At 39.3% G+C, this 12,932-nt stretch overlaps 1 protein-coding gene across 4 annotated transcripts in view; it reads right to left on the bottom strand.

Annotated features, from left to right (window-relative positions):
• Nucleotides 1-1,695: 1,695 nt before the first annotated feature.
• The window catches only part of pacsin3 (protein kinase C and casein kinase substrate in neurons 3), a 34,471-nt gene continuing 23,234 nt past the window's right edge, over nucleotides 1,696-12,932 (bottom strand). For all 4 annotated transcript variants that reach the window (XM_073464129.1, XM_073464127.1, XM_073464130.1 and 1 more), the window contains 4 exons: nucleotides 12,738-12,858; nucleotides 8,455-8,597; nucleotides 6,388-6,557; nucleotides 1,696-4,025 (listed from right to left, as the gene is read on the bottom strand). In XM_073464129.1, the coding sequence (XP_073320230.1) occupies nucleotides 3,910-4,025; nucleotides 6,388-6,557; nucleotides 8,455-8,597; nucleotides 12,738-12,858 (550 nt within the window). In that variant the 3' untranslated portion in view covers nucleotides 1,696-3,909. The remainder of the gene's footprint in view (nucleotides 4,026-6,387; nucleotides 6,558-8,454; nucleotides 8,598-12,737; nucleotides 12,859-12,932) is intronic.

Raw genomic sequence — 12,932 nt, 5'->3', positions numbered from 1 at the left:
TTTAGCCATGTTTAACCAGGATAGTCTCCTGAGATCTAGATTTCTGTTCCAAGCCTCCTGACCACAATGACAGAGTGATTATGTGACACAAACTAACAAACACCGAAAGACATGTCACAGTAGAACGTCTGGTGTATTGAGTTGCACAAACCTTGCAAACATCTCTGTATTTTTCAGAGGAAGGGAGTGGTGTCACTGAGCATCGGACTCACCGTCTCTGGATGACTTCACCTCCTGACTAGAAACAACTGCATTTTACCACCAGATGGCGCTACTGTTATAATCCCTGAGCACTGACACACCACCTACTGAAACTCCAACAGGTAAGTGTCTGCAGCCCTGACAGGAAACAATAATATTCATGTCTTTGTGCCTCTGTGCTCTGCTTTGTAAGTACATTGATTTTTTCACAAAAAATGACTCAAATTTTGACAAAGAGCTCATAGGGGTGCAGCTGCTGTATGTCAGGTGGAACATCTTGAGTGTGGAGATTTATTTTTGACCTCCTTGACCAAGAATTTATAAAACTTATTTTGAACTCAAGGTTCAATTTCTAGGTTTCCACCATGTCCCAGTCTTCCTCAGTGAGTGAGGTTACTCAGGTGTCATCACGATATCTCAGCAACCGTCTTTCCTTCCAGCCCCAAATCCGAATAATTGTTTCTGTTCTCAGGTCACGTACTGGTGAAGGTACCTCAGCTCTGTTCACTGAAGAAGGCTGTAGGACATGACTGAAAGCTTCAGGAGGACAGGAGTTAGAAGGTGAACCCTGAGTTTTTATAATTTAGAATTTGGCCAGAATTTGAAGGTAGCTCCAAAAACAAAGGGGAGACATATCACCAGAGTAACCCACCTATCCTCGACTGTTTAAAGGTGCACTACGTAGTTTAGGAAAATAAATTTCAATCAGAAGAGAAACGAACTAAATAAACAAACGCTTCTTTTTCATGACTGAATAAACAAACTGACCTTAAGGGACAACACAAATTCATATTGTTTTACTCGGTTTATATGTGGCGGACCCTGCCACCTTGCTGACATCAAACAGTGTTCTGGGACCTTATTTTCCTCTGAGAACAGCTTGTTTATTCACTTATGGAAAAAATACAAATTTAATTTATTAATATTGCAAATATTTTAATTCGGAGTTTGATTTTTTTCTCCAAAACTGCATAGTGCCCCTTTAAGGATTCATTTTTATTACAGGTGAAACATGAGAACATTTTAAATACCGTGATGTAATTTGACCTGACTTTCCCTTTAATTTTCTCCAGAGCTGTACAGTAAAATTTGTCAAAATTTGTCTTGGTTATAGTCAGAATCATCCTGAACAGGATTATATTAAAATGTCCACAAACCACTTAAGGTTTAATTTTTATTACAGCTGAAACATGACAAAATTGTGCATCATCTAATGCAATTTGAGCTGACTTTCCCTTTAATTTTCTCCAAGACGTGAAAATAAAATGAGTCAAAATATGTCTGAACAGGAATCCACTGAAAATTTCCACAAATTTAACAAACTAACAAACTAAAAACTAACTAACTAAATTCTGTCCATACGTTACAAATTGCTCCTTTAACACAGTGAAAGTGAAACATTAAATCACATCATTATATTCATCCAGCGACTTCCTTGTATAGGATACAATATTAATTTCTGCTGTATGAAAGCAACATGAGGACAAAATAAAGTCTGTTGTATAAAGCGCTTTATTGTTGCCTCCCACTTTATGTTACAGTTTTGGAAAGGAAAGGAAAGAATCAAAAGGAGGAGCACAGTAGCGTTAATTTCTCTATTATCTCTCTTATTATTTGGACGTCTACATGGGTTAGCTGTAGCGATGCTCAGATCAGCAGGACAGAGGAGCTCCCTCACACACAAACCACAAGCTTAAACATAAAAACAAAAAAAAAAGCGGACGAAACATTATCACTTATTTTAGATGTTTGAGGTGCGTGTGCTTCATGATCCCAGCACAGCAAAACAAACCACCTTCCAAAGGTTACATCTATCAGTCAACCTTACTCTCCCTGCCTCTGCCAGTCTAAAATGAAGAATGATCGCTGAATTAAAGAGGAAAATAAATTAGAAAGTAAATATGTTGACTGTAAAATTGCTATTCTTAAAAAAAATGTCAAAAGGAACAGGTAGCAACAGTTTAACCGTCCATAATCAAAATATTAATATAAACATACAGCTATCATATTAAAAAAAACAAATAAGGAAAGAAAGTGAATTCAGTGTCACACCTAAAAATCTACAAAATAACGAAGCTTAATGATGTAAAGCTAAATGAAGAGGGGGAGGGGCATCAAAGGTTTACAGCCAATCAAGTGCTGCCTGCACGGTCAAAGTTAAAACATTTTGAAGTCCAGGTGACAGGAGATCTACTGGTTTCCACTGGGATTAGACTGGAGGTCATCAACAGATTGTCACCCAGCTGGCAGCTGCAAGTCCTCGGTCAGACAGCAGGGCGGCGCTGTCACATTTCTGGCCTCATTGATTAAGGCACTGACAGTCTTTCATTGGGTTTTTTCAGCAACCACCACAGCTGAGCGGAGAGGGCGATGAAGAGGAGCCTCCAGCTGCAATTCCTCGAATGAGATACTGGATCCAAGACTGAATCGACTTCTACTGGAGGAGCCTCAACTTTTCTATTAAAAAGTCAAATTTATCTTTACTTCACGCTTATTTCACTTAATGTGATGATTAATTTAATGATGAGAATTTGGAAATGCGCTTATTCAAAATTGCTACAAGACTACAGCCAGCAGTTAGTTATCTTAGCTTAGCATAAAGACTGAAAAGGGGGGGGGAAACAGCTAGCCTTATTCTGTCCAAAGGTAACAAAATCCACCTTCCTAGCCCTCTCAGCACTGTAGTGGTTGGCTTCCATTCGCCGTTAGCGTTGCACAAGTTTAAAAGCTTGTGATTGAATGTTTCTTTGGATGTCATGCATTTAACTTCAAGTTTTTGTTTTAAATGTATAAGCTTGTAACTTTGACTTTTTAATGAAAGAACCAGATATTTTCTAATGCAGTTAGAAAAATCTTTTGGACTGATGAGTTTCATGATGATCCAAGCCGAAGAAATGCTTCAAATGTGAGTGTATATATATATTCATGAAACGCTGCCTAAGGGAAGTATGAATTGGACTTTACCTTTCAGAACTCGTTGACCTGAAATAAGTCCTCCCTCATCCCAACTCTATAATGCACCTACTTTACATGTAGGTAGAATACAATATGAATTACTGCTGTATATAAGCATTGAGGACAAAAGAAAGTCTGTAAAACTTCCAAACTTTAAGCTAAGCTAATCTAACCGGCTGCTGGAAAGATTTGAAAAATAAATTCCAAGTATTTCCCAAAATGTCAAACTATTTCTTCAAGAGGAAGCATGTGTTTGATTGATTGACAAATGTATCAGCCATTCAAAATCAGCCGTGGTGGTTGCTCATTGCTTCTTGCCCCAGCTCAGCTGACCAGGCTTTTTCTTCGTTGATTAAATGTTGATTGTCCGACCCTAATGACGGAAAATTATGATAGTAAGCAGATAAACAAAATCCAGAGATAGAAAACGATGTGTGACGTCCCAGATCTTATGTCCATGTTCCTCTACAGTCTGTTCATGTTGGCAGGCCTCCAGAGACTTCTTTCAAACAACAATGTCGTTGACCTCAAGCTGAATAAACAGCATTTAACAAAAAGTGGACTCTTCCACTGGCTGGTTTTCAAAAACGCAGAAGAAAAGACGAACTCAGTGATGAGTTTTACAGTCAGTAACCAAAAACTGTCTGGTTTCACACTGGGCATGTCTACATGTCAGCACTAATAGCTTTTGATTGGTCCTGGCATCTTGAGTGTGAATGTACCATTGGCTGGGTGATCAGAGAGGGCGGGCCATCAGGAAGCAACCACCTGGACGTAGTTGGCGGGGTAGAGGCCGACCTGGCCGCTGCTCAGCTGTCCTTTACACCAGCCCTGCTCGTCCTCCTCTCCCATCTTCAACAGCTCCTCGCCTGGAAGGAAAGTCAGCTCACTGTTAGATTAAAGGCATCGCATGCACATACACACATTCGTGATGCAGATGATCAAAACTGGAGGAGGAGAGGCCACCTGTCCCAGTTTATCAGTCATCTGGTCCTGGTTCAGGCTAAGCAGAGCTGAGCTTGGCTAAGCTTTTCCAAACTGAGGTCCCTTCCTCTGTGGTCCCATCAGGTCCCATCAGGTCCCATTAACTCACTCTAAACCCCAACGAGACACGACTGCCCTCAGGGGATGGACTAAAGCTCCACGGATTCAGCCTGGTTAAACACCGCCAAACAGGGCAACCTCACCCTCCAGAGTGTCCAGACCTGAGAGAATTATCACCAGCTCTGCAGCTCCATGGAGCTCCTTAGCCTCCTTTAGCTCATTGTTTGGTTTTATGTTTCATTATGTTTTATGTGGGTTTTTTTCTCTCTTTTCTTTATTATAAGGTCAACCCATGTTAATAAACATTTCTGTAAATGTGCCAGCTTTCAGTGGTGATCTTAGCACTCTCATCAACCCAATAAAACCAAAAAAGAAATTTGCATCACTGGTGGGACAATAAATGCACTAAAAACAATACGTTATTCCTTGTCCCATGATACCTTGAGAGGACTCTGGGCATGACTTCCGTTTATTCATTTTACTGAACAGGCCTCTGTATAAGATAATAGATATAAAGTGTGATATGCTACAGGTGTCTTCCCTATTCTTAGAGATTTCTTTCAATAATCAAATGACGTGGAAACAGCCTGTGACATAATATATGATCACAACTCGGCCTTCTACATCAGAGGGATGGAAGGACAACCTGAAGAAGTAATATAAAAACATCAAACCATTGCAGCTGTTCTCTCTGAAGATGTTCTGATAAAGCCACAGTACACAACCCGCCCAGCACCAAACACCAGTCAGAAACAGTTAAAGATTAGCTGGTGAACAAAGCAAAGCTTTGTCAAATAAGGTGCAGTCTGGATTGCGGTGGTTTTCCAGTGGAAAAACGCACTCGTACATGAATGAAATGTATTCCTCTTCAACAGTAGTCAACACAACACATTGGCCTACTGTGACTGTGTCATATTCAGAGCTTAAAAAGACATTTAGGCAAACACACAGATCAAACAACAAATTACACTGATTTTTCTGTTTTTCCCCTGAAGTGTAGGTTATTTCTGTTTATCACTTTTAAGCATTTCAAACCAACTGTGTTACATTGTTGTTCCTTGACTTACCTGACAGATGAGCAATGATTTAAATCAGATTATTTTGATAATCCGTCAAATTAGGATAAAACACACAATTAGCATTCTTGATATTCAGACAGAGGTGAGAACATCCATTGAATCAGGAAGATAAAACCACTCACAAAGGGTTTCATTTCCATCACGAATACCTCAATTCTTTGGTGAGACAGTTTTTTTTTTTCATTTTCAGCAAAATAAAAGCATCAGTCCTCTGACTACATCTTCTGTGCTGGACTCAAAATGCTTTTATTTCCAAATAGACCTCATCAGCAGCCAGTGATGATGTCAGGCCGCAGCAAAAACACACTTCTCATGTTATCAGCAATTTTACATTGAAACTTTTGCAAAAATGAGCCAATTCAAGTCACAGAAGACAGTTTTATATCTTAACAGAACAACACAGGTGGAATTTTAGAGAAGGGAAAATATCGTTATCTAAAAATATCATATCTTTAGTGTTTGGGGAACACTGATCAAAACACTGAGGAAGCCGCTTTCATTTCAAACTGCCATTTAAACAAAAATAAGTTGAAGCTGAAGAGTTTCTCCAAGTTTTACTTATATTTATTTATTAATTTTAAAGAGGTGGCAATGTTTCTGTGACTCAGACGGACTCATTCATGCAACATTCATGAACGTTCAGCAAGTGACTAACATGCAGACTGAGGTAAGCTGTAATAGTGTGTTTTACGGGTGTGTCCCCACGACATTACAGTCTTACTGCATCATCAGTCCACATGTTTGAAACAATGTGCTTGACATGAGTGCGTGTGTGTAAGTGTGTTAAAACAGGGCATCACAGGTGAACAAAAAAACCCAAAACATATTTTGCTTTTCAACAAAAATATTCAGGCTCTGATCTATACACGTTTTCTACTTAGACGTATAAATGTTCTTTTATTCATCAAAGCTGAAGTTTCAGATACATTTGGAAATTGATTGAAATTATGTTAAAAAGGATCGTATCAGATTCAACTCAGTTTTGCATACTGTCGTTTCATACTATGAAACGACAGCAATAGTAAAACTACAATTTATCAATCAAACCAAAAATCAACACTCTTTCCTGTGATGCCTCTCCTCCATAAGCATTAGTAGGTGTTAATACCTGCTTTAAAGCTGAGCTCATCGGCCTCCTGGCCCGTGTAATCATAGAGCGCTCGGACTCGCACCGCCTCTACCTGATCCTCCTCGTCCTCCGCCTCCCCCACGCCGTTCACTGCCAGCACCTTCTTAGGACTTTCGTCATCTGACCAGTCTGATGAATAATCTTTGACCCTGAGAGAGGGGATGGGTAACAAAGGGACAGAAAGTCAAACAGACACAAAAATACAGAGTCTGAAGTGTCCAACCCACCAAATACTTATGTTTCAGTAAAATCGTCTGACAACTAAACGCAGCATCGTGAGTTAAATAAAAATAAAATAATTATCCAATAGTGAAAAATCCTATTAACATTTTTTTTTAAGAGTATCAGAAAGTCAAATTAAGTTAATTAAAAAGTTGCAGCTACAGTCTCATATTCTCTCAGCCATATTCAGCTGCAATCAAGGTTTTTATTCTTTTAATCTCCACAAGTTGCTGTTCATCACATGGACCCCTTTAAACTTAATTTGCCCCAAAATGAGGTGTTGTAAATAAACTCAGAGAGGCTCTGTCGCTACAACATGTAACTTCTGGCAACCGCAGCTGTCGTCATCACGGACGTCCAGCAGAGAGCACAGTGTGTGAGAGGAGTCAGACGCCACACAGTTTAATGAACAACACAAAGAGAGAGACAAGCTCATACAGAGAATAACAGATGAGCACAGAAAGTCACTGTAGCTGTCTGAAATCATTTCCTATCTTATCTGAGTTTCTGAATTTTAACTGTTGGATTTATGGACTATATAGTCCCGTCAAAAATTCCCTCAATTGAACAAAAAAATTGCGAAATCTGACAATGCAACACTTTGCCTTTGATAGATGTGCAAATTAAACTTGAGTAAACTGAAACTCAAGATAAAAACAGTAACAGTACAGAAAAAATATATCAAAATGCATTTGCTAAGGATGTCTGTAAAGTGTTTTGCTACAAATTGTACTGGCTCTTGAACAATATTTGATACCCTCAGAGAGTGAGGTGATATCATTTCAGTCATTAAAAAAATGACAAACCAAAAGGACTACGCAGCTTTTATTACATATTGAGCCATTTTCTCTGAGAGTCAGAACATATCCAAACTAGCTGCAAAGGGCACAACATTTCTGTTCAACTCAAGGGACATATATATTCTCTGCGCGCCCTCTTGAGTGCTAGCAACAGTGTTATATTATTAGCACTTTTAAGAACTAGCACAGTCTGCCATCACAGTGCCTCGCCGGAATCACCTAAAATGTAGCTCGTATTTTTCCAATTCAGATGTTTACCCACTGTTAAATTTAGAGAAATCATTTGATTTCCTGCCAAACTGTATATTTGCATCATAAAAATAGGCTTTTTATTTCACATTTAACATTTATGAAGATTTACAAAACAGCAGAACTTGACAACACAAACAAAGCACTCTCCTTTTACTGTTGTACACCTGACACAAAGACATTATTCATATTTTGTAGTGGAGTTTAAAAAGAAAACTTTCTGTCTCATCTGCAATATAAACCTTCTGTCTCAAAAGACGACTGAGCAGTTTTCTGAACTTGTTTCGCAGTGTTACTTTTTCAACCGTTTTTTGACTTGCAACCAATAATATCTGGACGTTTTTTTATGATGTTTCAATGTTTTGCTCCAGTGCCTGTTTTCTGCTGAGGGAGGGATGGTGGTGTGTTTGTGAAGCATCAGCAGCAGACATGATGACATGATGGGATTAGATGGAACAGCTGGTGACTTGTAGCCTAATATTTGTTGCTTTTGAGGAAACATACTGCTTCGGGGGATGAACAGTGGCTAAATCTGGTAACAAAGTCTCTCTCTCCCTCTCTCTCTCACACACACACACAGTTTTCTAGCTTCTAATTACACTGTGTTATGTACAGGATGTTAACTCCCCAGGGTGACTCCAAGGTAACAAGCTAAACTACCTGTCTGTCTGTCTGCCTGTGACTCACAGCACACACACAGAAAACGACCTATAATGAAACATTGCCATAACGATGATGATTTGTCTGCAGCAGACGTAGAGACGTGTCCTCCTACCTGCCGGTGTTCAGGGTGATGGGACTCGGCGGAACGTCCTCTCCACCTGAGGAGACGATGTTGGTGAGGGTGACCACGTTGTCCTCGGAGTTTCCACCTCGATCCTTCCTGCTGATGGAGCGACTCGCCTCTGGAGACCACTCCTGCACACACATGCAAACACACAGAGAATTTACTTACAAATTAAAGCAGGACTACATAAATACATTTTTTTCTTCTCAAAGATAAAAACTCATAAGCTCCTAATACTGTAGTTTTGTTGCTACAGCCTCATGTACTGTACTGTACTCTGAATGTCCTGTTTATGGAGGTGTGTTTGGAAAGACAAATTCAACAAGGGTGTAAACTGGCAAGCTTGAGTTGAGCAGAAGTTTTGCACTTGTCTCGCTATGTTTATGAAGTAACGCTAGATTCATGAAGTGTCAAGTGGGAAGAGAAGACAGACTGGAGGAAAATAACCAACAGAAGGAGTTTAAGCTGAGTTCTGAATTCAGTCCGAGGCCGAGCTGCCACACAAACACACTCGCTAGCTAGTTTACAGCTAGTTTACGTACATTGTACATTGCCTGTTATGGTCACATAAACACAAATTAAAGATTGATTTGTAATTTTATCGAAAACTGACGCATTTTCTAATCTAGAAAATAATAGAATGTGTGGTTATGATCGGAAAATGATAATAAATGAAAATTAAAACTTGTTTAATACAAATATCTCATAAAAACCTTGAAACTCCAACAATGTCTGGTGGGACTGAATGAGCCTTGACATTTAACCAACCAAAACACACCCTGTTTTCACATATTTCATAAAAACAAGTGTGTTGCTTAGACAATACATTAAATGTGCTTTTCGTGTCTTAGTGGCCAGTTAATGAACACTCTCTCTGGCGTAGATAATCAATGAGTCTATCGGATCACACCCAGACAAAAACAAACACAGACACACTTTGGCCATAATAACAGGGTGCTGACAGAAGGAGGTGGCTGGGGATATAGTTACTGCTATTTACTGTCTCAGTGGAGCACAAAGCGGCCTCTAAACCAACAGCACTTCAGTAGGTGAGTGTGTGTAAACCAAATGTCCTCAGAGTTATAGAATTAATACCACAAACTCACAGTTTGTACCTTTAAAGTTGAAGATTAGAGGAAATTTTAATGCTCCTCCCTCTTGAAAAAGTTTTAAAGGTCTAAGCATGTAGCAGAGGTGTTGGTGTTATGAATGAATATAACCAACAGAAAGTCCCCACAAGTACAGAAATACAAATGTGTGTCTGTGTTGGGACAATGGCCCTCTGTTTGCGTGTCAGCAGCGCTGTGGGAACGCCAGGAGATTCCTCAGAGAACAGAAGAGATTCTTTTCTTTCTGCCAACATCTATCTCACTCCTTATTTTTCAATCCAGGAAAAACTGGGGAAGCTTAATAGATTTAACTTCATCACTACAGGAAGGATTCTCACTGTTTACAAACACTGAAAATAATATGAAGTCATTTCCAATTGACAAATCTCCTTTAATGTGAAGAAAATCTCATGTGGTCGTTTTGTTTTCAATTTTCAGTAAGCTGTCAAACTCTTAACATACTTCTTCCTGATCTTTACACACGAGTCTGAAACTAAAAGCTCACCTGACTGTCACCTGACTCCATGATAGAAACAGCTGAATTATCCTTTAAGCTGTTTACGGTATAATGAACCCCTACACATAAGTACAATTTTCTTACTGTAAGGGCCTCAGCTGCCTTTCTTTATTGTTACACTGAGACCCAATTTTGTAACACCTTACTTTAAATACCCCTTTTAAGCATTCATAAGTAATATGTAAACCTTTGATAAATAGTTTATAACACTATAGGTCTAAGCAGATATACTGCAAGTGTTTTTTAAGTATCAGTCAAGAACAGTATAAACATATAATGCATGACAATGTAGTAAAACACAGTTAAAATGTGTCTTCACAAGAAAAGTTATAATTGTTGACATGCAGCAAAGGGCCACAGGCTGTAGTTGAACCCTGGGCCGCTGTGCTGAGGACACACACTCTGTACATGGGTCGCATGCTCTACTGACTGAGCCCCATTATTTGATATTTTTATAAAAAAGAAGCAAAAAATCTCAGTTATGGCAGCAACCACTTGCAGTTTAGAATTCAGGGAACCTCTCAGTGGATCAGGTAAGATGTTTTGGCAACAAAATACACTAGTTGCCAGTTTACTGGGTCTACTACTATGCAGTCTGATACAAAAGTCTTTCAATAAATCCAGTTTAAAAACAGTTTAGCTCTGGAAGATGCTGCTGTTCAATTGTTTTGCCTTAAACATAGAGATGTTTCTAATATTTTGTCTGATATTAAAAGAGATGCAGTTCTCTGTTCAGGTATTTGTAAGAGTTAAGTTAAGCTTTCACAAACATGAGGAAGCACTAGTTTTCACATGTCAACATCTGCCTCTTTGTGCCTATAAACCCTCGTGTTTTGGATCTTGCAGTTGTTGAACCTTCAGCGAACAATATCACAGCTCTGACGCACAACTTCTTGACAGGCTTTGTTTGAGCATGGCCAAAATAATCTTTACCAAAGGAGCAAACACTCCTCCGTTTGAATGAGCTGCTGTGTGAACTGCTGTGTGAACACACCTTTAGTCACCTGATTTTCATGTATTAAATTCAGAGAAAGGACAAATCGACTTGCAAACATTTGAAATCTTTAAACAGACCTTCTGTGATCCAGTTCCCGCATTTTTATGTATTACATGTCAGCTCCTTTGTACGATTTGAAATTCGAGGATCCAGGTCTGGAACAGTGCACACACGCACGTACGCCAGACGCACACACACACACACTGTGTAGCAGCCAAAAATAAAAGTGGAGGGTGGGAGGCAGGAATCCAGGTGATTGTATCTCTATTATAACTTGACAATTGGGTCTGCAGATCTTTTTTCAGACAGAAAATAAGACGATACAATGATTTCTTCATGGTGAATCGCTGAGAATGAAGCGGGTGTGGAAATACCTGCGAGTAACTGATCATAATCAGTTATATCCTCAGGCTGGATTTACAAAACCTCTTGATGAAAGTACTGAAACTCATCAAAATTGATGTCTCATTCTTCTATTTTTAACTTTCGTACCTACAGCTTCTTAAAGGAAAAGTTTCCACAACTGGTTTTAAGTAAAACTAACCATGCAAACACAAATGTGTTTAAATTTCTAACTTGATCTGAGGAAGCCAGTCTGACGAGCTTTTCAACATACTGTGTGACATGGGACTGTAAACTGTTCACGGTTGAGAGCTCCTATATAGCAGGAAAGTTAAGAGGCAAACCAAATATAGATAATCTGAGGAGAATAATGCAAATCTATGCGGTGTGCATCCTAACCCTGACAGCACATACATCTTTAAAGGAGCTGTGTGACATTTTCAGAAATTCACGTATTCTTATTCTTGTGAACGACATGAGAAGATCAATACTATTCTGATAAATATGAAGCTAAAGCCATGAGACAGTTAGCTCAACTTCACATGAAGATTGAAAACAGGGTGAATCAGCTGGCCTGGCTCTGTCCAGATGTAGGCAAAAGGCTGTTTTTACCGTTTGGTTTTTGTACAGATAAAATTAACGTGATATAATGTGTTAATTACCGAGTTTTAGAGTTGTTGGTAGGCTGATTTAGTTAACTGCCAGGCTCGCCGTTTCCCTGTTTCCAGTCTTTATTTTTCGATAACTATAGCTTCATATTTACTGTAGGGACATGAGAGTGCTCTTATCTTACACATAAACATGTTTCAAAGTGTAGAAATTTTCCTTTAAACTCTGTAAAGACAACAATCACAAACAATCACTTGTATTCCTGCTTCTTAGAATCGGTTGTCTGTTTTTTCATATCTGTAAATATTTGTTTGTTTGTCCTCTGGTCTGCACAGTTGAGGTGAAATCTGTAGATTTCCACCAACGACTAAATAAACCTGTGTGTGTGTGTGTGTGTGTGTGTGTGTGTGTGTGTGTGTGTGTGTGTGTGTGTGTGTGTGTGTTCAGACATTCCTGACCCCACTCAGAGCTCTCAGTCACACAACAAGGCTTTCACTGGAAGCCTGTTTAATATTCAGTCTGTCTCTCTGAAACACACACACATACACACACTGAACAACTACTGTATCCTGCACAGTACTCTTGTTTTCTTTATATGAATGAATCAGGCTACATAAATAATTCAGAGTACGAATTGAAACAGAGTGAAAAGTGTGTGTGTTTGTATGTATATATGTATGTGTGTGTCCATCCACACCTCAAACTGTGGCCAGTTCATGCTCATGCCGGGTCCGTGGGTGTTCCTCCACCATCTGAGATCATCAGTGTCGTTGGCCGCTTGGATGGTCTGACCCAGGTCCCGGTACAGCACTTTGAACCTATTGGACAGAGCGACCGTCAGTCATCACAACACATCTTCACTATCAGGGAATTATCAGCTGAATCTGCAGCT

The sequence above is a fragment of the Pagrus major genome, chromosome 4 (assembly GCF_040436345.1).
Source record: "Pagrus major chromosome 4, Pma_NU_1.0".
NCBI classification, from domain to species: Eukaryota; Metazoa; Chordata; class Actinopteri; order Spariformes; family Sparidae; genus Pagrus; species Pagrus major.
This window is presented reverse-complemented; position numbering and strand designations above follow the sequence as displayed.